General features: G+C 62.6%; 2 protein-coding genes across 5 annotated transcripts in view; both read left to right on the top strand.

The window, feature by feature from the left end:
* Positions 1-20,453, top strand: part of ANK1 (ankyrin 1) — a 41,799-nt gene extending 21,346 nt beyond the window's left edge. Inside the window, exons 16-43 of one of the 4 annotated variants that reach the window (XM_067312467.1) lie at positions 16-114; positions 1,294-1,491; positions 1,637-1,735; positions 2,124-2,222; positions 2,525-2,623; positions 2,734-2,826; positions 3,101-3,173; positions 3,575-3,598; positions 4,464-4,566; positions 4,840-4,987; positions 5,252-5,340; positions 5,434-5,658; positions 6,119-6,273; positions 6,538-6,749; positions 6,864-7,068; positions 7,261-7,357; positions 7,742-7,970; positions 8,157-8,282; positions 8,369-8,488; positions 8,701-8,785; positions 9,060-9,134; positions 9,783-9,914; positions 10,358-10,504; positions 12,189-12,744; positions 13,419-13,692; positions 14,985-15,068; positions 15,303-15,470; positions 18,214-20,453. In XM_067312467.1, the coding sequence (XP_067168568.1) occupies positions 16-114; positions 1,294-1,491; positions 1,637-1,735; positions 2,124-2,222; positions 2,525-2,623; positions 2,734-2,826; positions 3,101-3,173; positions 3,575-3,598; positions 4,464-4,566; positions 4,840-4,987; positions 5,252-5,340; positions 5,434-5,658; positions 6,119-6,273; positions 6,538-6,749; positions 6,864-7,068; positions 7,261-7,357; positions 7,742-7,970; positions 8,157-8,282; positions 8,369-8,488; positions 8,701-8,785; positions 9,060-9,134; positions 9,783-9,914; positions 10,358-10,504; positions 12,189-12,744; positions 13,419-13,692; positions 14,985-15,068; positions 15,303-15,470; positions 18,214-18,240 (4,041 nt within the window). In that variant the 3' untranslated portion in view covers positions 18,241-20,453. Of the gene's footprint in view, positions 1-15; positions 115-1,293; positions 1,492-1,636; positions 1,736-2,123; positions 2,223-2,524; positions 2,624-2,733; positions 2,827-3,100; positions 3,174-3,574; positions 3,599-4,463; positions 4,567-4,839; positions 4,988-5,242; positions 5,341-5,433; positions 5,659-6,118; positions 6,274-6,537; positions 6,750-6,863; positions 7,069-7,260; positions 7,358-7,741; positions 7,971-8,156; positions 8,283-8,368; positions 8,489-8,700; positions 8,786-9,059; positions 9,135-9,782; positions 9,915-10,357; positions 10,505-12,188; positions 12,745-13,418; positions 13,693-14,984; positions 15,069-15,302; positions 15,471-18,213 lie in introns of those variants that run through there. The other 3 variants (XM_067312466.1, XM_067312468.1, XM_067312469.1) reach the window with 3 other exon arrangements.
* A 753-nt stretch (positions 20,454-21,206) lies between these two features.
* NKX6-3 (NK6 homeobox 3) lies at positions 21,207-23,583 on the top strand. The gene is made up of 3 exons (XM_067312365.1): positions 21,207-21,809; positions 22,695-22,864; positions 22,944-23,583. Exons 1-3 carry the CDS (start codon positions 21,428-21,430, stop codon positions 23,172-23,174), a joined length of 783 nt encoding a protein of 260 aa, XP_067168466.1. The 5' UTR covers positions 21,207-21,427; the 3' UTR covers positions 23,175-23,583.

Genomic DNA, 23,583 nt, shown 5'->3' with positions numbered 1-23,583 from the left:
TCTCCCCCTCCTCAGAATGGCCTGACCCCACTGCATGTGGCTGTGCACCACAACAACCTGGAGATTGTCAAGCTGCTGCTTCCCAAGGGGAGTTCCCCACACAGCTCGGCCTGGGTAAGGCTGGACTGGGCATTCCTGTGGGCATGGGGATGTGCCATGTGTCCAAAACAGTCCAACCTAGGGCCAGCTGTGCCGTGCCCTGCACCACCCATCAATCCTGACTTGCCATCTGGGCAGCTCCTGCTGCTGGAGTATGTGCAAGGGACTGATCATCCACCAGCTGCTCTCTGTGCGTGCTGCTCATGCCTGCTTCCTCCCTTGCACCAGCCTGTGGGGCTGGCAGGGGTGTCAAATGATTACCCTGTACAGGCAGGACAGATTGTCCTGTGTCAGGGACCTGCCCTACTGGAAATGCAGTGGCTGTTGCGTGGGGATGCCGTTTCCATGGCAAGCCCTGCTGAATAGCACTGCTCTCTGGCAGTTTGGGAAACCGCATGTGGACATTTGCATGCAGCTGGGAAGCAGCAAGAAATAAAACCCACCATCTCATGGGAGTCCCCATGCTCAGGCAGCGCGTCTCCCCGAAGAGCAGTTCAGCAGCCTCAGTAACTGCGTTTGCAGAAGCTGTGTTCTCTGAACAGGCAAATGCCTGCTGATGCCAGCCCTCCCCATATGGCACTCCCCTCTCCTTCCTGCACTGACTGCCAGCAGAGCTGCTGGGCAGGCATCAGGGGAGCAGCCGGTCCACATGCTGATCACCCCGTTGGTCTGCGTCACTGGCAGCCTGCGCGTCATCTTGGGCGGAGGGTGCCTGCCAGGCACTGTGCTCCTGGAGTGTAGCAGCAAAGGCAGTGCTCAAGGCCCTGCAGTTTATGCCTGAATACTGATCCTGCATATTGCCAGCCTTGGTCCACACCTCAGCCAGACATTTTCTAGCAGAGGTCTGTCTGCCCCGGCTCCTCATGGCTCAAGTGGCTGAAAGCTGCTGTAGAAATTCATGTGAGCAGAAGCCCCAGGACAGCTAATACCAGTCAGGACTGAAGCAGGTGGTCTTTGAAATCCTTGCACTGACTTGGCTGGAAAAACAGGATTTTTCCCTCAGTGTCAGGGCTAGCTGCTGTCAGGGAAGTGGTTTGGGCGTAAGCCTGCCTTCCACCGTGGAGCATCGGCTCTGGTGGTGACTAGAAAGGGCAGACCCGGCCTGGAGAGGAAGGGTGGCAACTTTTGTCCCTGCTGGTCTGCCCTGTGGGTCCCGAGCACTGTGCAATGGCTCCTCTCTCATTCCTCTTGCAGAATGGGTACACCCCCCTGCACATTGCTGCCAAGCAGAACCAGATGGAGGTGGCCAGCAGCTTGCTGCAATATGGGGCTTCTGCAAATGCAGAGTCCATGCAGGGAGTCACCCCCCTGCACCTGGCTTCCCAGGAGGGGCATGCAGACATGGTGGCACTGCTCTTCTCCAAACAAGCCAATGGCAACCTTGGCAACAAGGTAAGCTGGCCTGGCACTTCTCTGCCAGGCTGGAGGTGGACACCCTGGCAGGAGTTAGCAGACAGGGTAGCAGACTCTGCTGCCTGCTGGTAGACAGCCACAATGCTGGCATTACCATTGTGCCTGTGACCTACTCTTTTTGCAGAGTGGCCTGACTCCTCTCCATCTCGTGGCCCAAGAGGGGCATGTGCTGGTTGCTGATGTTCTGGTGAAACATGGAGTCACAGTGGATGCAACAACCAAGGTAAATTAGAGGGTTGACCCTGACTGAGGGTGCAAACACATGGAGGAGTCACATCTCAGGCTCCCTCCAAGAGCAACCTTGGTCTTTTTCTCTGTGCAAGGGCCTTCCCCTCTCTCAGGCATTCCTTCCCATCCTGTCTGTGTCTCAAGGACTCATTCCTCTTCCCCCCAGCTCCCTGGGGATGCTTCTTGTCTGCTCCCACAGCTCACCGATGTCCCCCTGGGCACAATGTGATGTTCACTACAGCGTGCCCACCACCCTGGCCTTGGGCTCTCAGGCAGCGCCAGCACACATGCCCTGTGGAGCTTGCCCATGGGATCAGCATAGCTAAGCCAGAATGGCAGAAAGCACTGATGAGGACAGGCTGACACCCTGTCTTGTCTTTCAGATGGGCTATACCCCACTGCATGTGGCCAGCCACTACGGGAACATCAAGCTGGTGAAGTTCTTGCTGCAGCACCAGGCTGACGTCAATGCTAAGACTAAGGTACAGAGATGGCCTGTGCTCCAAGGACCCTTCTGCCCTGGGCAGCAGCACCTGAAGACTTATGGGGAAGGCTCAGGCTCTTCCCTCCTTGCCCTGAGCCATCTGGTCTCCATGGTTGGGTGCTGCTGTAGTCCAGCTGCAGCCCTGGGCAACTCCTGGGTTCTGCAGAACCTTCTGCTCACCCTAGCAAGGCGGGAGCAGCCCTTGTGCTCCAGGCATGAAGCATAGTGTGAGGCCTGGGAGCGTTTCTAGGGCAGCAGGCTCCTGGAGCTGACAGCAGCACCCTCTATCCTCCCCTGCAGCTGGGCTACACCCCCCTGCACCAAGCTGCGCAGCAGGGCCACACAGACATTGTGACATTGCTGCTGAAGCACGGTGCATCTCCCAACGAGATCAGCACAGTGAGTACAGCACTCAGCCCCCCCCCGCTCTCCCAGGGGCGAGCTCAGACACCCACCTGCTCGGGCTTCCCCATGGCTGCAGCTGATCCATGTCCTGTCTCCTTGCACAGAATGGCACCACCCCTCTGGCCATTGCAAAGCGGCTTGGCTACATTTCTGTCACAGACGTGCTGAAGATTGTCACAGAGGAAACCAGCATCCCGGTGAGTCCCTGGAGGATGGGGCTGGCTGGGCCCAGAGCCCTATGGAGGAGGGCTGGGGCTGGAGGCAGCCAGGCAGGAGTCTGCTGCCCTTAACCAGGCAGCGAGCCCCAGGCAGCTGCCGTGGGCTTGCTTCAGGGTCAGAGGCTGCCTGGGGACAGCTGAACCCCCGTCGGCAGCATTGCAGAGCCAGCATCGAGCACTGGGTAGCTAGTGCAGGGCTGGGGATCCGGGCTGTGGGTTGCTGCACTGCTCTGACTCCCCTCTGCTCTTGCAGTCAGTCAGTGAAAAGCATCGCATGAGCTTCCCGGAGACTGTAGACGAGATTCTGGATGTGTCAGAGGATGAAGGTGAGGGGTTGGAGCTGGGGTTGCACCACCCCAGGGATCTGCTGGCTGGCCGGTGTGGCAGGCAGGAGCCCCAGGGATGGGAGCAGGTGTTTCTGCTGGCCAGGGTGGTGGAGCTGGGTGGTACTGGGGGGATCTCGCGGAGAGGAAGAGGGTAGCCCATGAGACTCTTGGGTGGCACCTCCTTGCCCGCACACTTCCCTGCACTGTGCAAGAGAGATGTGCTTGCACCTCTTCATGGGTCCTGTGCCCCAGGGGCAAAGCCCTTGCAGAGACCCCTGGGCATGCAGAGCATCCTGCAGTGCCCTGCTCCCCCGGGTGGTACCACTCCCAGCCCGTCCGCCCCTGGACACCTTGTGCTCCCTCCCACCAACACCTCACCTTTGCCTCTTCTTACTTTGCAGGCACTGCTCATGTCACTCTAATGGGTATGAAAACGTGTGTCCCTATGCCCTGGCTCAATGACCCATTTCACCCCACAGCCACTAACCATCCGCTCACCACATCCATCTGCTGAGTCTTGCTGATGGGCTGGTGCTCTGCGGCACAGGCCCTGCCATCCTGCCCTGCCCATCTGTGTCTGTGCTGCTCTCTGTGGTGTGACTGCATGAACGGGATTGTCCCTCTGGTGTCTCCCTGGCAGCCCTGGGCTCTGTCCCTGGCTCCAGCTCATTCTGGCCAAGGGTGGTGGTGGGGGGGGGGCTTCTGCCCATGAACTGGAGTGCTGGGGAGTCTCCATGCTGCTCTGGACCCCTGCCCATCACCCTGGGGCTGGCTCCTTGCTTTGGGAGGAGCTGGGCCCCTTCCTGTAGGGCTTCAGCAAAAGCTGAGCCCTGGTCAATTCCTCAGCAAGCATTAATTGGGCCAGCGGTAGTGCTGGACAGGGGCTGTGTCTCCAGGGAGGGGTGCACTGATGCACTCAGCAGTGTTACAGCATCCTTCCTGTGGCACCAACTCTGTCCTCACTCTTGTTCCTAGCACCCAACTGTGGAGTGTCCCCAGTGGGCCCTGCTCTGTGCTTGGGTGCTGCAGGAAAGGGGTCGTCTGGCTGCCCAGGCTCCTAACAGCTATCACAGCTCCTGCTGCACTAACCCGCACTGTGGGCCTTGCTGTGGCCAGCACAAAGCCCGTCTGGCTGAGGGCAAAGCAGGTCTGTGGTTGCTGAGATCCAAGGGCTCGGTGAGGCCAGCAGCGGGAGCAGAGAAGGGTCCTGCTGGCTCAAGTCCTGAGGGAGGGCACCTGTGCTCCCTATCCTTCTGCCCCTCTGTATGCTGAGCCAGCTTTTGGTTTCAGAGGAGGAGCTGATTGCACCCAAGCCCAAGACACCCGATGCCAGGGACCAGGAGGGCAAGAGGGAGGTGCTGGAGTTTGTGACCGAGACAACACTGGAACAAAGGTAAGAGGCCCTGGATGGCAGGGAGGGAGCAGCTGCAGGGCAAGGGGCTGGCTGGGTGCTGGGAGCAGGAAGGGAAAAAGCTGGGCGGCAGATGGAGCGCTGAGCATCCTGGGATAGCAAGCACGGCTGGTGCTGGGCCAGCGCCAGGACTTCGGGTCGCTGCTGAGTCCCCCTGTGCCCTCCAGCCCTGGTGTTCCTTGGAGATAGGCTGGGGGCACTCAGAGGCCTGAGGGTTCATTGCTTCAGTGACCATCACTGTCCTCTCCTGCACAGAGTGGAGTCTCCAGCCATCCTGCAGGTCTCTTGCATCCCACCTGAAACTGTGGTGACCAGAGCAGAGGAGCCTGAGCAGGTAGGACCTATTGAGGCAGAAGCCGAGCAAGTCAGTCTGCTGCATGCACCCTTGGTTTCCCCGCAGGAGGTGAGCACAAGACACACATCTGTCATGGCCCCCAACTTTGGGGCGTTCCTGGCATGCGGCTGCCCCCAGCCCAGAAGAGTGAGCCCGCTCCACCACCGCTGGGCACAGCCTGAAGTGTGGGGTGGGAGTGGGGCCTGGCCGCATGGTGGGGGCTGCCGGGGGGGGCCCCCCTGTGCGGTGGTGTGGGAAGGGCAGGTGGGTTCAAGGCCCCCAGGCAGAAGCTGCGTCTAGTGGGGCTGCCCCTGTCTTGCGCAGCCCTCCAAGGAGTTCGACGAGGACTCGCTGATCCCCAGCAGCCCTGCCACGGAGACCTCGGACAACATCAGCCCGGTGGCCAGTCCCGTGCACACAGGGTGAGTGCCCAACCCCTGCGGCAGGCGTGCGCCCGGTGGCAGCGTGCCTGGCCGGAGCGTGCCAGCCTGCCTGCGTCTCTGCCTGCCCCCCAGGTTCTTGGTGAGCTTCATGGTGGACGCCCGCGGCGGCTCCATGCGGGGCAGCCGGCACAACGGGCTGCGTGTGGTCATCCCGCCCCGCACTTGCGCCGCGCCGACTCGCATCACCTGCCGCCTGGTGAAGCCCCAGAAGCTGCCGGCTCCCCCGCCACTGGCCGAGGAGGAGGGCCTGGCCAGCCGCATCATTGCCCTGGGGCCCGCCGGCGCCCAGTTCCTGAGGTGAGCGCCGAGGGCTGGCGCTGCTGCGCCGGGGCTCTTCCTCCCAGCACTGGGGACACATCCTGGCTCCCCCAGAGGCTCTGCCAGCTGGTGGCAAGACCTGTGCCAGTTTATGCCCATGGAGGGTCCAGTGCGGGAATGTCCCCGACCACGTCCCACAGCAGGCGCTGGCCAGCAAGACGCACCCTAGGCCAGGGGCAGCATGCTCCTGGGCGGGTTATTGCCGGGCAGTGGAGTGGTGGCTGGGCCACCACGGGAAAAGCCATTACGAGCAGGGTCCTGCTGGCGCAGAGAAGCCCCATGTCCCAGGGAGGGGTGTGAGGAGTCCTGCCCTCCTCCTCCGGAGTTTGTTGGGAGTGGGCGAAGGGCACTGCCCAGGCATTGGCAGGGGGCCGCTCGCCAGCGGGGTGTCCCGGTGGACAGGTTCTGGGTGTGAGTGCCCTCCCTTTGCTGCCCGCAGCCCTGTGATTGTGGAGATCCCGCATTTCGCCTCATACGGGCGCGGGGACCGCGAGCTGGTGGTGCTGCGCAGTGAGAATGGCTCTGTCTGGAAGGAGCACCGCAACCGCTATGAGGAGAGCTACCTGGACCAGCTGCTCAACGGCATGGATGAAGGTGAGTGTGCCAGGCCGACAGGGGCTCGGCGTCAGCGGGGCTCAGCATCGGTGCAGCTCCTGCTGGTCAGGGCAGCCCCAAGCCCCTCGAGGGGGCTGCAGCAGGCCTGGGAACGGGCCATGCCCAGAGCGTGAGGCGGTGGGGTTGGTGCTGAGCACAGTGTGGTGTGATCAGTGCAGCTCAGAGGATCTGGCAGATGAGGGCCGTGGGCCTGGTGTGTGCCTGGGCCCTGCACTCTGGTCAGTTACTGTGCTGCCTTCGCAGAGCTGGATAGCCAGGAGGAGCTGGAGAAGAAGAGGATCTGCCGCATCATCACCACAGATTTCCCTCTCTACTTCGTGGTCATGTCCCGGATTTGCCAGGACTGTGACCTGATCGGCCCTGAGGGAGGGTGTTTGAAAAGCACACTAGTGCCCATGGTGCAGGCCACCTTCCCGGAGACTGCTGTCACCAAGAGGGTGAAGCTGGCCCTTCAGGTGAGCCCTGGGGGCTCTAGACAGCCTGCTCAGGAGCCAGGCTGTGCTCCTGCAGGGGCCCGGGGCTGCCCACCGGATGGGCCCAGCCCTGACACCCACCTGCGTTGCCCACAGGCACAGCCTGTGCCCGACGAGCTGGTGACCAAGCTGCTGGGGAACCAGGCGACCTTCAGCCCCGTTGTCACGGTGGAGCCACGCCGGAGGAAATTCCACCGCCCCATCGGCCTCCGCATCCCACTGCCCCCATCCTGGAAGGACAGCCCCCGGGACAGTGGCGAGGGTGATACCACCAGCCTGCGTCTGCTCTGCAGCGTCATCGGTGAGATTGCCCAGCCCTGCCGTGCAGGGGAAAGTGTTCTCCAGTGGGAATGGGCTGGGTGGCCTCAGTGGGATGCAGCTCCTGGGAACTAAGGACAGATCACAGCAGTGAAGTGGAGAGAGCAAGTGTCAGGGGAACGCAGGCCCCAGGCTTTAGGAAAGGCAGCATGCTCACCCTTGCTTTCTGCTGCAGGAGGGACAGCCCAAGCTCAGTGGGAAGATATAACAGGCACCACGAAGCTGGTCTATGCCAACGAGTGCGCTAACTTTACCACCAACGTGTCTGCCAGGTAAGCCATGGGCAAGCAGGTGATGAGCAGGGGGCATCTTCTGATTTTTGGGCCATCCTGGGGTGCAGGCTCTGTACTCACAGTCTCTGTGCTCACAGTCTCCTTGGTGCTGCCATATTCCCATGTGCAGGGCAGTTGAATGCAAGCCTTGAGACTCCCCCCATGCTACCTCTGTATGCATTGGGAAACGTGTGACAGCTGGGTGTGCAGAGGGGAGTGGGCACTCTGTGCCTGGGTGATACCTTCCTTAGGTTGTGCTGCTCCTGTGCCCAGGGCTGTTGGGGCACCCTCTGCAGTGCAGTTCGTTACCAGGCTGGAGGTCAGCTTTCTTGGTGCCACTGACCCAGCAGTCCCCACAGTCCCTCTGACCCAGCCCTCCTGCAGGTTCTGGCTGGCAGACTGTCCACGCACAGCTGAGGCCGTGCACTTCGCCACCACGCTGTACAAGGAGCTGACAGCCGTGCCCTACATGGCCAAATTTGTGGTGTTTGCCAAGATGAACGATGTGAGGGAAGGCCGGCTGCGCTGTTATTGCATGACCGATGACAAGGTCGACAAGACTTTGGAGCAGCATGAGAACTTCACAGAGGTGGCCCGCAGCCGGGACATTGAGGTATGTCCCCAACGGCATGCTTGGAGGGCAGCAGGGTGAGGACTGCCCTGTGAGGGGAGACTGATGCCTGTGGAGGGCCTGGCCCTGATCCAGGGAGGAGAGCCAGGGTTACCTGTCCCTGTCCAGGGGAACAGGAAGCAGCACTGGCTGTGGAGGGGCTGAGCCTGTTTTCTGTTCCCCTGCTAGGTGGTGGAGGGAATGCCTTTACACGTCGAGCTTTCGGGCAACCTGGTGCCTGTCAAGAAGGCCACACAGCCGCGCACCTTCCTCTTCCAGTCCTTCCGGGAGAACCGTCTCGCCATCCCCATCAAGGTAATGGCAGGGCCTGGGGCTGAGCTGTAGAGCGGTCCCCGCTCCTGCCCTGCTCAGGTCCAGCTAACCTGGCTCTTGCTGTGCAGGTGCGGGACAGCAGCCGGGAAGCTAGCGGCTCCCTGTCGTTCCTGCGCAAGGCTATGAAGTATGAGGACCTGCAGCATGTTCTCTGCCACCTGAACATCAGTGTACCGCCCTGCACCAAGGTCAGTGCTGGGTCTTGGGCACTTCTGGCAGAGGGGGCCTTTCCCTCCTCCAGGCGCAGGGAATGGCACTTGCTGGTTGACTTTCCTTCCTCAGCTGCTCCAGGTGGCCACACTGTACTCTTCCAGGGCTTTGGGAGAAGTGGTGGTGTCAGGGCAGAGCTGCTGCCCTGTTTCCACAGGCTGGTAACCCCTTGGTCTATCACCTTGCACAGGGAAGTGGCAGCGAGGAGCGGAGGAGGACACTGACGCCATTGGCTCTACGGGAGAGATACAGCATCCTCAGTGAGAGCAGTCTTGGTATGCAGCCTGCGGGCCTGTCCAAGCCCTCCCATCACCTGCACTCAGGGGGTAGGGATGCCCAGGCCAGGTGAAAAGGCTGACCCTGTCATACTCGCACTCAGGGCGGGTTCCCTTTCCCTAGTGGTTTCCTTGGCCCTGCCCTGCGGTGTCCTGAAAGCAAGTGCAATGCCTACAGGTCTGCACAGAGCCCTGCAGCTGGCTACCTTTTACCTCCCCACCCTGGTGCAGGGCCCTGCACAGGTGAAGCTGTGACTTACCTCTTCTCCTCCAGGCTCTCTGAGCAGCACGGACAAGGCAGACCAGAAGATGGTTGATATAGCAGAACAGCTGGGCCTCAGCTGGGCAGGTGAGTTGACACTGTGCAGACTCAGGTGATGCATGAGGCTCCTCTGAAACTTGGCACTTAAAAAGGCTGGAAACATGCTGCTGGGCAGAGTTTGCTTTGTGCTGCCCAGGGGAGTCTTGCTGAGAGCTGGTCCCTTGTGCAGCTTGTATGCATGCAGTCTGCACTAGCTCTTCTGACAGGCTGGCTGTGCAGGTCCCAGCTCTTCTGCTAACCTGTGAACATGCCTTGGCACTGAAATGAGCCTACCTGCAGCTGTGCACGCAATGCAAAGCATGCACACAGATGCCAGGTTGGGGTTTTGCTCTGAGTTGTAAGCCTTGCTGCTGTTCCAGAGCTGACGTGTAGGTGGTGAGTGCCAGCCACGTGGGCCCAGCACTCTCATTGCAGCCGCGTACCCAACAGCAGCACTCATGCTTTTCCTCAGCCTGAGACACTGCTGAGCTGGCCACAGCCAGCCTAGGCAGACGGTCTTCAATCTCTGCCCCATCCCAGCTCCTGCTCCTGCATGTTCTGCTGTGTTTGGCTGCATGCTGCATGGGGGGACTGTGCTGGGTCTGGCTGAGTCCCTCATGACATCCTTAGCCTTTTCGGCTCGGGAGCTGGTGGCTGGTGCCTGAGTGTGATCCTTAGATGTGGTGTCTCCCCCAGAGCTGGCACGTGAACTGCAGTTTGGGGTGGAAGACATCAACAGGATACGTGTGGAGAACCCCAACTCCCTGCTGGAGCAAAGTATGGCCTTACTCAACCTCTGGGTCAGCCGCGAGGACAAGAACGCCAAGAGTGAGTACCAGCCGTGCGCCACCAGCAGCAGCCTGGCGGTGGCCCTGCGAGGTGGCCGGCACCTGCTGCTGGGGTCTGTTCAGGGCTGCAGCTCTGGCCCAGCAGTGCTGACCCCTCCTTGATCTCTGGGAGCAGCTGGGGTAGCTCTTCTCCCTCCACCCAGAGCTGGGCCAGGTCCCGTGAGCTGGGCTCTCTTGGATGTGCATACAAGGCCTCCCAGCACCGGTGCACACACCCGCAGTGTGTTATGCCTGTGGGCACGGCTGTGCTGGCTGCGCACAGCAGCCATGTAGCACACCCATGTGTGCCTGCTCAGGGGTCCCTGGCTGGATTTATGCAGCCATTTCACACACACCTGCTTGGTTTGCGTGTGGCAGGGGTATAGCTGTGTCCCCAGCCATTGGCCTGCCCTGCTGCTTGATGACACTGATTTCCCCCTGCAGTCGAGAGCCTGTATACGGCACTGAGGAATATTGACCGCAGCGAGATTGTCAGCATGCTGGAGGGCTCTGGCCGACAGAGCCGCAGCCTGAAGGGCAGCTGGCGCTATACGGACAGAGACTATTCCCTCTCACCGTCCCAGATGAATGGTGAGTCCTGGGCACTGTGATGGGGCAGCGGGGAGAGCCCTGGGGAGCAGAGAAGAGGAGAGGCAGGCTTGGAGCTGACATCCTGCCTGGCCAGAGCCAGCTGGCTGCAGGCAAGGCAGTCAGCAGTGTGAGGTGGGTGCTGGACCCGGCACCCCCTGACGGTGCAGGCAGACAGATGCATCTGCTGCACTGGGTCCTTTGCTGTGGAAAACACTTGGCCAGCCTTCAGGCAGAAATCTGCCTTCCCTGGAGCTCTCCGGGCAGGACGGGCACCTAGTGCTTCCTCATCCTGACGTGCCAGGGAGGAAGGATGCCCCTGGCCTCCTGGGCTGACCCATGGCCTGGGAGCTCGCAGAGGCCCAGGTGTCTGGCTGTGGCTGCGTGCCTGATCCCAGGCGAGGTGTGCTGGGTGTGGGATGGCCGGGCTCAGCTGCAGTGTGTCCCCTGGGAGCAGGGATGGGGCTGTGTGCTGCTGCGGCCCTGCACTGCGGCACTGCCTTGCGCCACTCCTGCTGATTGCTCTCTCTCCTTCTTCTGTGCTCTCTCAAACATGCCACCCAGTGCCATCAGGTGCGGGCACTTCTGTGGGTCACTTCTTGTCACTTCTCTCCTCTGAGCTCATCTTGGCCTCTCCTTCTCTCATCCTCCTCCACTGCCTGTCTCCACTGTCTCCACCTCAGCTGAGCCCTCCGGGAGTCATGTCCAGCTCCAGCGACCGCATGTCACCAGGGACTGTCCCCGTGCATGGCTGTGTGGCCCTCGCAGGCAGCCACCCTGGGCCACCTCCTCCTGCACTGCCTTGTGCACCTCCCTGGGTAGCCCTGCATGGCTTGCTCTTGCCCAGGGAGAGGGCACCATTACTGCACTGGGGGCTCCCGGTTACCCTCCGTGTCTTGGCTGCTTCTGGCAATCCCTGGTTGCCTGGAGAGCAGGACAAGTTCTCTGGGGGCGAAAAAGGGGCCAGTGGCTCAGAGCTAAAAAAAAAGGCTGAGCAAAGCCACCTGCCTGGGTGGGAGTGCCTGGCCCAGCTGCAGGCCATGTCAGTGCGACCAGGCTGTCCGCTCCGCCATGGATGAGGACCTGACAGCTGCTGGTAGCCCCAGAGACAAAGACAGGCTTATAGGGCCCCAGCTGCATCCTGCAGAGCCCCAGGGCTGCACAACATGTGCCAGGGCCCCCGAGCCGCACTGTCCGTCCCTGCTCCTGGTGCTGCCTTCAGCCTGCTCCTCTGCACCATGTGGAAGGGTTAGCTTCATGAGCTGGTGCCTGCAGGACTTGGCAACGTGAGCTCTAGGCAGACCTTTGGCTAGCCGGATGAGGCTGCCTGTGGGCAGACACGCAGGAGCTAAGGCAGCAAGGTAGCCAAGAGGCCTCTGCCCTGCAGTGTGGATGGGGCATTCATGCAGCCCCCGGCTGGTGTGCTCAGCACCCCAGGGCCTGCCCAGCTCAGAGCCAGCACTCGAAGGGAGGCACTGTGGCGCTTGCAGGGGCAAGAGGGACCGTGCAAAGGCTGCCACTGCTGCGAGCCGCCCCTGCTCAGCCTAGCAGCTGGGGTCTAGCGTGGCCAGGAAAATGCTGTCCCCAGGGCAGGCACCCTTGCTGAGGCTGCTCCCCTTCTCCCAGCTGCGCTTGTGTGTGCGTGTGAGACGGCTGCTGGAGATGTTGCCTCTATCTGCCCATGTAGGTTATGCTTCGCTGCAGGACGAGCTGCTGTCCCCTGCCTCCCTGCATTACACACTGCCGTCCCCGCTGCGTGCCGACCAGTACTGGAATGAGGTGGCCATCATGGATGCCATCCCCATGGCTGCCACTGAGCAGGACGCCCTGATGGAGATGTCCGACATGCAGGTGTGGTCCTCGGGGCTCGCCCCTTCACTGGTGACTGCTGAGGACTCCTCTCTGGAGTGCAGCAAGGCCGAGGACTCGGACGCCACAAGCGAAGGCCGATTCCCGGGTCAGCTCCTGGCAGACGCGCATGGCCCAGACCACCTGGGCTCTATGGACCTGGTTGAGGATGACACAGTGGACTCAGATGCCATGAATGGCCTGATTGACCTGCTAGAGCAGGAGGAGGGTCAGAGGCCAGAGGGGAAGATGCCAGCCAGTGATCGCCAGCTGCGGATGGCCGGGGAGCAGGACCCAGAGAGTGAAGTCTCTTTTGTTTCAGTTCAGCAGAAGGCGCAAACCAGGATCACGGCATCACCTACTGTGAGCCACATGGCTGAGAAGAGTGCAGACAGGTACTGTGGCCTGGGGCACCAGGGAGGCCATGGGAGGGGAGCGGAGCTGCATCACCAGCTATTGCCCTGCACTGGGCCAGCTGCAGGCATCTCCCAGCCTGGCTCACTCCTGTGCAGGTCTCCGGCTCTGGAGCCCTAACACCTCTGGGCAGAGAGAGTGGCAGCTCAGGCTGAGCCCCTGGCACCTCTCTGGAGATGCTCTGTGGGGCTCCTCGCAGAACGCCTGGGAGGGACCCTGCACAGACAGCCAGGCCCTGCATGTAGGTTATGCTTGCCAGAGCCAGCTCAGCCTGGGCCACTTCCTCACACGCCCTCAGTGGCACCAATCCTGCTGAGGTCCCCAGCAGAGCCTGGTGGTGCAGGGTGCTGCCTTAGACCCCGTTGCAGACCAGGGTGCAGAGTCCAGAGACAGTTGGGCCGTGAGGCCACAGGACAGGCAGGGAGCATAGGGAGAGCAGGTGTGTGCTTTTTACACATCTGCGTCTCATGCTGCTTGCTCTGGGCCCTGGTGGCACCAGGAGCCAGTGAGCCTTGAGCCTAGGGGTGTGCAGGGTGCGCAGGTGTGTTTGCAAGAGGCAGGCTGGTGCTCCATGGTGCAGCAACTCCGTGGCAAAGCTGACTGCCTCTCTCTCTCTGTCTCTCTCTCCCTGTCCCTGTCCCTCTCCGGTGCCCAGGCTGAGGGACTGGAATGCAGAAGGCTCCTTTATCTCCTGCCTACAGGACCTGACAGCGGGCTCCTGGCAGGAGGGGGTCACCCGAAGGCTGCACCTGACACACACTACGGCCTCCGGGGTGCAGGGCCAGGAGCAAGAGCAGGTCCTGGTGCCAGCCGTGGAGCCGATGCGGATCAACTCCGCAGAGCACAGCGACTGGCAGCCCCAGCACTCCATGGGCCAGGCCTTCGGCCACTGGCAGAAGACAGACAGCAGCTTCTTTGTGCAGATGAGGGTAAGAGCAAGGAGACCTGGACCACGGGAGATGGAAACCCCACGGGCAGCTCATTCCTGAGCCTGCCGTAGGGCCAGCTGGGCTGACCTGGGCTGCAAGAGGTGGAGGTGTCCTGGCGAGTTGTCTGCCCCCTGCCTCTGTGGGGGCCTCTCTGCCCAGGGCTGGCCCAGAATAGCCTGGTTTGCACTCTGCATGCATGCACCTGCTCTCCATTTATAACCCAGCCGGTCACCCTGCTCACTTCCTAATAGAGTATCTCTCTTGGTCCCTGTCCAAGAGCCTGCCAGCACTGGGCACAGAGAGCCCAGAAATAGAGCTGGCCTTGGGGCCAAGCTGGGTGGTGGGCATCCTGCGCAGCCCCAGAGCTCCGGCAGACACAGGGCGAGGGCAGGCGTGTCCCAGGCTGGGGCACACACCTCCAGCACGGTGCCCGGTGGCTGCAGGGGGGCAGCTGCTCGGCTCAGCAGTGCCCGTCTGCAGTGTCGCTCGCAATGCCCGTGACCCTCCAGAGCCCCCAGGCCCCCCTGCCAAGGGCTGCGCTTACCCTGGGACCGAGGGCTGAGTGCTGCCCGCCCGGGCAGCAGCTGCTGGCAGAGCCCGGCGCGGGCTGATGGGGAGGGGGACAGGGCTGTCTCTGCCACTGTGACCCGACTGGGGAAGGGTGGTGCTGTCACTGCCCTGCCTCTGATGACTTGGACAGAAGTGAGTGCAAAGGACACCCCAGCTGCCTGCTGCCTTCTTCCGCCCGTGGCCAGCTGATCTGTGGCAGCTCGAGTTACGGCAGCGCCCAGTGCGGGGCCACGGCGCCAGGGGCTGCTCCCGTGCTGCGGGGCTCTGCGGGCACCATGGCTGGGGTCTGAGCGGCAGGCCGGGACCGCTGGGAGCCGCCGGGGCGGGATGTGGGCTTTCCTGGCACAGCTGCTGATCGCCCTGGTGCTGCTGACCTTCTTCCTGGTCAGCTGCCAGAACGTCCTGCACATCGCCAGGGGCTCCCTGCGCTTCCTGCTCAAGCACGCCCACCACGAGCTGGACAGGGAGCTCGGGGAGAGCCAGGGGCTGGCGGACGATGAGGAGTTGTTCTCCACCAGGGTTGTCCGTCGGCGCGTCCTTGTGAAGGTAACGGGCAAGGGGCCAAAAGCCCAGCCCCGGGGCTAATGTGGACAGGAGAGCAGTTAGGGACCGGGGCCCTGTGGGAGACAGAGGCCACGGGTGCATGTCAGCATGTTGTCCCGCTGCAAAGGGGCTCCTCTTGCCCCCCCTGAGATGCCCTGCTGTCCCTCCTCTTGCTGCAGGGGAATGAAGTCCTCCATCTCCCTGGGGAGCAGGTGACGGAGGAGCAGTTCACAGACGATCAAGGCAATATCGTCACCAAGAAGGTGAGTGGCTGGGGCACAGTGCCAGTGGCAGGCATGCTGCAGCGCTCTGCTCCCTCCCCTCTGCTGGCTGCCCACTCCCCACTGCAGCCAGGGCCCTGCAGGGCTCCTGCTCCCTGCCGCCACCAGTGAAGGTTGTGGCGCTTCTCTGGCTGGACCCTGCACGTGGGGCGTGGGTGCTGGTGCTGTACCCCGCCGCGTGGGCTGGCCGTGATGCCCGTGGCCTGGTCTCCGCAGGTCATCCGGAAGGTGGTGCGGCAGCTGGGCCCGAGGGACGTGGACAGCAGGCGGGAGCATGAGGAGCTGCTGCTGGAGGGCTCCCTGCAGGAGCCTCGTGACCTGGAGGCTGAGGCCGATCACTTCATGAAATATGCCAGCCTGCATCGGGACGGTCTGGGGGCCAAGGTACAGTGCGTCTCGTAGCCCAGCCCCACAGGCACCGGCCCCACAGGCGCTGGCCCTGGGCCAGCACTGCCTCTGTGGGGCGCCGGGGCTCCACTGCCCTCTGTCCTTCCTCCTGTCCTGCTCTCCTCTCCTGTCGCCCCTCTGCGGCTGCTGGGGCAACTCTTGCCCTCTGCGCCATAGTCTTCTTGCTCAGTCTTCTGCCATCTGACTCTGCCTTTCCCTCTCCTGTCCTTTTCTGTCTCTCTGTCTGTCCGTCTGTCCGTCCACCGGGGTGGTGTCCTGCTTCCCGCCCCTGCGGCTCCCTCAGGAGGAGGTGCAAGTCCGTGTCCCGAAATTGGAGGTCTCCGGGGGCAGGATGGGGGCTCAGATAGTGAAACGCGCCAGCCTGAAAAGGGGAAAGCAGTGACCCCTCAAATGGCCTCTTTTGAGGTAACCCCACCTTTGCTCTTTCTTCTCACCAGCTCCCCATGCTGCCTCATGCACGGAGCTACTGGGACACACGCCTCGTCCCCAGGGAGCGCCAGCAAGGCTGTGTCCAGCTCTCAGGCTGCCAGGGGGTTGCTCTGCTGCAGCCAAGAGCTGAAGGCAGGCGGCTTTGGTGCCCCGGCTGCTAGCCTGTGCCTGGGCCCAGAGCCTGGGTGAGGTGCATGGGCTTGTGCCTCTCCTCTGCAGTGGTCCTCAGCCAGCTCCTGGCACTGGATCCACATTTGCACTCAGCTCTCCACTGCAGTGCAGTGCCAGGGCTGCTACTGTGGCCACAGCAGCCTGGATCCTTAGAGTCATTACTCCAGTGCAATCCCACATCCGCAGTGACGGGGCCACGGGATTGTTACTCCTGGTTGCAGCAGGCTGTGGCAGAGGGAGGATCTGTATCCAAAACAGCTCTAGGGAGTGCATAGCACTTGCACGGGGGCAGTTCCAGTTCTTGGCCCGGTTTCTTCCCCCACTGCCCTGTATCTGGCCTGGAGCCTGGCCAGTGCTGCAGTTACTGTTGTGGAGTTGACAGTCCCTCCACAACTGTTCCCTCCAGGACAGCCCCAGGACTGCCTCAGCCCAGAACAGAGCTGTCCCCTTCATCCACCAACACCAGCCATGCAGCCTCGCTGCAGCGAAGCGGCATCCCTGGAGCCTGCACCTCTGCCTCCCTGTCCCCTGGGGTGCAGCCCAGGAGCGAGGCAGATGCGGGTGTCATGGCTCTGCTGGGCCAGCCTGGCCTGCTGCCTCTGCTTGCAGCACTCCTGATGGGAAATTGTGAGCAGTTCCTGCTGCCAGCCTTCCCTGTGAGGCGGCACAAGAGGGCGGCAACGAGGTTTGCTCAGGCTCACGCAGCTGGGAAAGGGCAGCAGGTGGCGGTGGGATGCTGCTGCTGGATACAAGGGGAGCAGGGGTGCAGGAGTGGTGAGGTGCAGGGACATGACGCTTGTCAGAGATGAGGGCAGGGTCCTGTCCTTGGTGCAGGGCACTTCTTCCATTGCTCCCCAGGGTGGACACTGGAGTATGCCTTGAGCCTTGTGCATTCCCTGCTTCCCTAGCCTCCCCTCTTTGGTGGAAGTGGGCCAGGCCCAAGGCATGGTGCTTGGTATGGCATACTTGGACGAGCTGCACTGTTGTCCTCTGTGTACTTGCTGCTGGGCTGGGCAGCACAGCACTTGTAGGAAGGTGCTGCAAGCGTGTCTGTGCCAGCAAGGAGACTGCCGAGGAAAGGCCTCTGCTGCACATGCGTGGCTGTGTTTGTCTGTCTTCTCTCTCTCTCTCTCTCTCTCTCTCTCTCTCTCTCTCTCTCTCTCTCTCTCTCTCCTCTCTCCCCACTGTGTTAGTGGGATCTCTGTGGGTGCATAGCAGTCAAGAGGCTTACGCCTGTGTCCACACCTGTTGCCTACCCCACGCTGTGGACAGTGCCTGGGGCTGCCTCCCCGTGAGGCAGTGCTCCTACTGCTCTGCAGCCTGTGGAAGTGGCCCAGTGGCTGCAGGCAGAACGTGCGGGGTCTTCCCTGCTGCTGTGAGGGCAAGGTGCAGTCAGTTGCCCTAGGCAAGGCTTGAGGCTCAGGGCTGGCTTTGAAAGGCAGGTGTCTGTCCCAGAGCCTGCAGCTGCCCACCCAGCTCCTTCCTGGTGTTGCACTGCCTGTGGGGCAGCCCAACCTGGGAAGTGAGCTGGGAGCTGCGAAAGCTGCTGAGTCCTGCCCAACACCAGCAGGAACCGGGGACTCCTGCTGCGGGGATGGATGGTGCCACCTGTCCTGCAGCACCTTCCCCACCTGCATCCCGAGGCTCTGCATACGCGGCCAGCCCTCAAAGCCTATTCTCTGCTTGAGGTGCTTGTCACAGAAGAGGTGCTGCCGCAGGCTGGTGCACCCCCTGTGCAGGACCATCCCTCCCCACTGCCCTGGCCCATGGCAGGTGATGCATGCAAATTCACACATGGGCAACCCCTCCAAGCTGCAGCGAGCTCCCTGCAGCAGGGACAGTGCCGCCGATACCACCCATCCCATTGCTGCTGGTTCTAGGCAGGGCACTCAGCTAGGCTCTGGTGCTGCCTCTCTGATGCCCCTAAAGCTTGCTGTGGGCTGGCTGGGCAGGATGGCTGCATGTGGGACAGGCACAGGGTGCAGAAGGATCTGGGGCTGCTGCAGGCCCAGCTGCCCCCTTCCTTTTTCCTTGCTGTGCTACTGTGAGCTGCTGGTAACTCCCTCTCTCTCTCTCTCTCTCTCTCTCTCTCTCTCTCTCTCTCTCTCTGTCTCTCCAGGATCTCACCTCAACACCAAACCACTAAACGCCACACATGTTCTGACACATACCTGAGAAGAGGAGAGAGGAAAGAGAGTGGAGGGGAGCAGGGCTGGCTGTACATGTTTCTATAGGCTAATGGCATGATTTCTGTATGAGACATACTTACCGTCCTATTCGCATGACTGACTGACTGCAGACGCATGAGCTACAGTACTTAATACTGACGGAGGGGCCTCCGTCCCCGATCCGCTGCCACCAGGAGCCCAGAGACGGTTGCACACGTTAGGGGCACCATCCTCTTGGCTACTCTGGGAGGCAAAAGCTGGGCTGGCAGCAAACGCGAGGGAAGGAGCATCCACCCTCGCGCGCTCGCGTGTGTATATGCGTCCCCATGCCCGTGCCCCAGCCGTGAGAGGGAGGCTGGGGCAGCACGGCACCGCCGGCCGTGCAAGGAGAGGGTCTCAGCCCCTGCCTCCGTGCTGCCGCTGCTGGACTCGCATCTCATTCCCCAGCAATCGCTGGGGTATGGGAAGGGCAGCAGTGGCCAGGAGCGTGGGACAGGTGGGCTGCAAGGAGCACAGCCACCCTCAACAGAGCGGCTGGTGCAGGGCTGCCCTTCCTCTCCCCAGCACGTGCAACGTCTCCCACCAGGGCAGGGCTCTGGCTAGAGCACTGAGCTCGTTGCTTGTGTTGAAAGTGTAAACTGTACAGCAATCAGCCTTGTGTATATGAACCAATAAATACTATGCAAACCCCTAGGGACACTCTAGCAGTATGTACAAAGCACTAACAGCTCTGCTCCCAAATACCTCTTCAGGCTGCAGGATGGGCCAAGCCGTTGGAGAATGTGAGCAGCTCTGGCGACTGGAGCTGGGAGGCTGTAGGAGTGGAGGACAGCAGACTGCTCCTGCCCTGTGCCCCTCTCTGGTCACCTCCTGGCCTGAAGAGAGGGGCCTGTGGGAGCAGTCCCATGGGCCTGGCCCCATGGTGCAAGCCCCAGTTTGTGTTGGCTCCAGCTGGAGTGAAGCTGGTAGCCTGCATGGAGGTGCTTGGGGCCCAGGGAGAATGAGTAGTGACAGAGCAGGGGATGCTTGTGCTGTGCATTGGGCTGTGCCTAGCTCTACTCAGCACAATCTCTGCTCAGGAGATGAGCCAGGAGCTGGCAGGAGCCAGCAGACCTGCACCACGCACCCGCACAAGGGCTCTGCAGGGTCCCCTGGCCTCCTGCAAGGTCACAAATGAGCACAGCCCCGACCCCCGCCAATGCTGACCCTCCCAGGACCAACCTGGGCAGCTGCACTTTGGCCATGTGGAAGGCCTTGCTGCAGCAGCTCGGACCAAGCGCTCACCCCTAGAGCTGGAGCCAGCCTGGGGCCCGCTACTCTAGCAGTAACAGGCAGCACTGCCCACGTGGCTGAGATGCACCGCGGGCTGAATCTGCTGCAGCACTTGACCCCGGGAGGTCAGGATGCCGGTAGGAGCAGTAGGTCCCACGTCCCCTGGCTCTGTCCCTTACCTAACCCAAGGCAAGGGCCAGGGGTTTGCAGTACAGGGCTGCGGGGCCCCAGCTCTCCCCAGGAGGTGGCCATTGACCTGCTTCACAGGTCTGCAGTCACACCCTGCGGCCACACGCAGAACAAGCCCGCTGCTCGCTCCTGGCCGTGCGAGGGGGTGCGCTGGCAGGGCAGCCCCATGTGGCAGAGGGTGTCCATCTGCCAGGAGAGCCGCGGCTCCCCTGCAGCCTGGGGAGGAAGCCTAGCTGCAGCGAAGCAAATAGCCAGCTTAGTCTCAGAGAGCAAAACGACACCCCCCCCCCCCCCCCCCAGTTTGAGCCACGTAGGGCACAGACTCTCCATCCATCGCCCTTGCTGTGTAGAGTAACCTCCCTAGACCCACCGCTACAGCTGCCTCTGATAGCATCGCCATAGAGTTGTGTGTGGGTCCTTGCTTCAGCCTCATATACTCCTTAGGGAATGTGCTGTTCTGCAACCGTGCCAGGCACCTGCAGTGGCATTGCTTTGCGCTCGGATTGCTAGTAGGGCTGGTAGGGGGAGGCTGCATCCGACATGAGCCTAGGGAATACTGCAGTCTGCACACTAGAAGCTTTTTAGAAGTTTTAAAAATTACTTTTATTTCCTTTTTTTAATTGTTATGGAAACAAGCCTTTTGGATCTCCCTGTCTTAGCCCCTGATGTATAGATCATTTCCCTGTACACCAGCTACCAGACTATGAATTAATAAAGAAAATGACACAGACTGTGTCTCATCTCTGCTTTTTGGGGTGGGGGTGGGGAAGTGAAACTCCAGGGAGCATGGCAAGATGAGGTTCCCCTCTGTCCTACCCTACAGCTGGGGGCGGGGGGGGGCAGGGGACAGGCAGCTGTTTGTGCTGTGTTTGGGGAAAGGCCAAAGGGTGCAGAAAGATGCAAGCAGGAGTTGGGGCTGACTTGGCAGCAGCCTCCCAGGAAGGGCTAGGAAGGGGCTGCCCATCTGGTGTCATCTGCACTCCATGCCCTTCTGCTAGTGCTGCCTGGTGCATGCACGAGTGTGTGCAGGCCTGGGGCCATGAGCACCCTGTTTGCACCTGTGTCTGAGCTGCAGGAGGTCACCCAGCCATGCAGAAGGGAGGTGGTGCTGCTGTGTCCCATGGAGCCAGTGCTGCTGTGTCCCATGGAGCCGGTGCTGCTGTGTCCCATGGGAGAGACTGCAGGGGTGTGTGCACAGCCCTGGCGGGCGTGCATGGCCCGCGGCAACCCCAGCGCCGCTGGCTTTCAAAGGGCAATTTGTCTGGAGCAAGCCAATCACAGGCAGACCCCATGGGGCAGCCAATGGGAGCCAAGCCCGCAATGGGCCAGCCAATGGGAGCAGCGCCTGCAGCAGCCTGGCCAATGGGGGCTGGGTATTCTAATGGGCCACATCTTTATCAGAGAAATGTTGCCTCTGCTCAAGCCCAAGTTGAGTGTCCGGCGCTGGTGGCACGTCGGGCGTGGGGTCAGCCCGGCCGCCCGCCGCCCGCTGCGGCCGTGGCTACCCACCGCCCGCTGCCGGCGCCATCCCTGCCAGGCATCCCGCACCAGCCTGCCCGGGGCCCCAGGCCACCGCGGTGCTGCTGGTGAGGTGCAGACCGGGCAGACGCCCAGGCCTGACCGCCCCAGGGATGGGCCGGCCCTCGCGGCCCTGGGGCGCCAGGCTCTAGGGCTGCTGCGTGCGGGCGGGCGACTCGCAGCACCATGGATGCCAACTTGCCCGGCACCTTCCTGCTCAACGGGCCGGCGCTGGCTCCCTTCCCTGAGGCCAAGGCGCCTGTGTGCCAGTACTCGGTCCAGAGCTCCTTCTACAAGCTGGGGGCCCCGGGGCTGGGTGCCCAGCTGGCTGCGGGCACCCCGCATGGCATCTCCGACATCCTCAGCCGGCCCGCGGCGACGCCGAACGGCAGCCTCCTCCCTGGCTACCCCCACGCGGGTGGATTTGGCGGACTGAGCTCCCAGGGCGTCTACTACGGGCCCCAGGTGGGGACCTTCCCCAAGGCCAGCGGCGAGTACCTGCCGCGGGGCCGGAGCTGCTGGGCGGAGGCCGCCCCGGACTGGCGTGGTGGCCGGCACTGCGGCGGCCGTAAGTACAGTGCGGCGTGGCGCGGCGCGGCACGGTGGGCATCAGCGCGGGCATCAGCGCAGGCACCGGTGCAGGCAGGGCTGCATCTGGCTCTTCCCACCATCCCGCGTGGGCACAGCCAGAACAGCCCTGGCCCCGGTGCCCGCGCAGCCGGCGCTTGCCTGCCCGCGGCGGTCTCCCACTGCATGGCTGGAGCGGGGCCGGTCCGGGAGCAGAAATTAACTCTTTGCTCAGCCCCAATGCGAGCTGCAGCCGGCTCTGCTGTGCCTGCTGCTCTGGAGAGCCCTTGCCCCGCAGGGACCGCAGCCCCCTTGGTGCAGGCTCGGCCTGGATGGGACGGGATGGGATGGGAGGGCAGAGCCGCAGACCCGGGCAGGGGAAGCTGCCCAGCTGGCATCAGCATTCCTGGAGCAGCGCTGCAGGGAGCCCTGTCCCAGCATGGAGCCCCGATGCTCCCCCGGGAGCCCCCGGGCAGGGACCAGGTGCTGCCAGCCGAGCAGCTGCAGCCCTCGGATGCTCCTCGGGCAACAGGCCGGGGAGCAAGAGTGCCAACTCCTGGCACTGCTGCCAGCTCTCCGGCCATGCACCTGGTGAGGCAAGGGCAGGGACATGGCACCGGAGCCATGCCCTGCTGCCGGAGATGGGCGCGAGGAGACTGGTGCCTTCACAGTGACAATGCAGTGCTGGTGCCAGGTGGGTGGGCGCAGCTCAGCTCTGGCAGTGCCAGGCCAGCTCGGAGGGCAGCACTGCCTGCCTGGGACGGGCTGCCGCCGTGGAGCATGCGGGGTCTGGAGGGGAATGCGGGGAGGGGGCCAGCCGGTGTTGGGACAGGGCTTGCGGCTGTGGTGTGGTGAGCCCCGTACTCACCCACTCCTCCCTCCCCAGCCCCGGCCCACCTGGCCGACAGCATCCACAAGAAGAAGCACACGCGCCCGACCTTCACGGGCCACCAGATCTTCGCGCTGGAGAAAACTTTCGAGCAGACCAAGTACCTAGCTGGGCCAGAGCGGGCCCGGCTGGCCTATTCTCTTGGCATGACGGAGTCCCAGGTGAAGGTGAGTGTGGTCTGGTGGGGCCGGCCCGCGCCAGGCACGAGGCGGCAGTCGCTGATGGTGCCGGCACCATGGGGTGCAGGTGTGGTTCCAGAACCGCCGGACCAAGTGGAGGAAGAAGAGTGCCCTGGAGCCCTCCTCCTCCTCGCAGCGGGCTGGGGGCGCGGGCGGGGAGCGGGCAGCCTCTGAGACCGAGGACGACGAGTACAACAAGCCCCTGGACCCTGACTCGGATGACGAGAAGATCCGGCTGCTGCTGCGAAAGCACCGTGCTGCCTTCTCAGTGCTTGGCTTGGGCTCGCACAGCGGCTGAGCACTGCCGCCACAGTCCCAGCACCTCGGCACAGCCTGCCCCGCGGCAGCTGTGGGGCCACCAGCCCTGCCCTCGGTGTCAGTGTGGGTGGGGAAACATTCCCGGCCCTGGGAGCCATCCCTGGCCCTGGGAGCCGTCCCTGATCCCGGGAGCCATCCCTGGTCCCAAGAGCCATCCCTGATCCTGGGCACCATCCCTGATCCTGGGTGCCATCCCTGATCCTGGAGCTGCTCCTGCAGCGGCCAAGCCTGGCCCTGAGAGGGGGACGGGAGGCCGTATCCCCCACAGAGGCCGTGTCCCCCCATGGCCCTGTCCATCGCCAGCACTGCCCGGGGGCTGTGGCGCGCTCGGCCAGGCTGGCGTGCTGGGGGCAGGCGTCGGACGCAGTCGCCCCGCAAGCACTGGTGAA

Source organism: Apteryx mantelli, chromosome 29 (genome assembly GCF_036417845.1).
Source record: "Apteryx mantelli isolate bAptMan1 chromosome 29, bAptMan1.hap1, whole genome shotgun sequence".
Lineage (NCBI taxonomy): Eukaryota > Metazoa > Chordata > Aves > Apterygiformes > Apterygidae > Apteryx > Apteryx mantelli.
The sequence above is the reverse complement of the archived record's forward strand: the minus strand, read 5'-3'. Positions and strand labels throughout refer to the sequence as shown.

Excerpts from the sequence above, each read along its gene's own strand:
- NKX6-3 (XM_067312365.1), top strand. The coding sequence starts at position 21,428 with ATGGATGCCAACTTGCCCGGCACCTTCCTGCTCAACGGGCCGGCGCTG. Across the intron at positions 21,810-22,694 it reads TGGCCGGCACTGCGGCGGCC|CCCCGGCCCACCTGGCCGAC; the intron begins GTAAGTACAGTG and ends CTCCCTCCCCAG. Across the intron at positions 22,865-22,943 it reads TGACGGAGTCCCAGGTGAAG|GTGTGGTTCCAGAACCGCCG; the intron begins GTGAGTGTGGTC and ends CATGGGGTGCAG.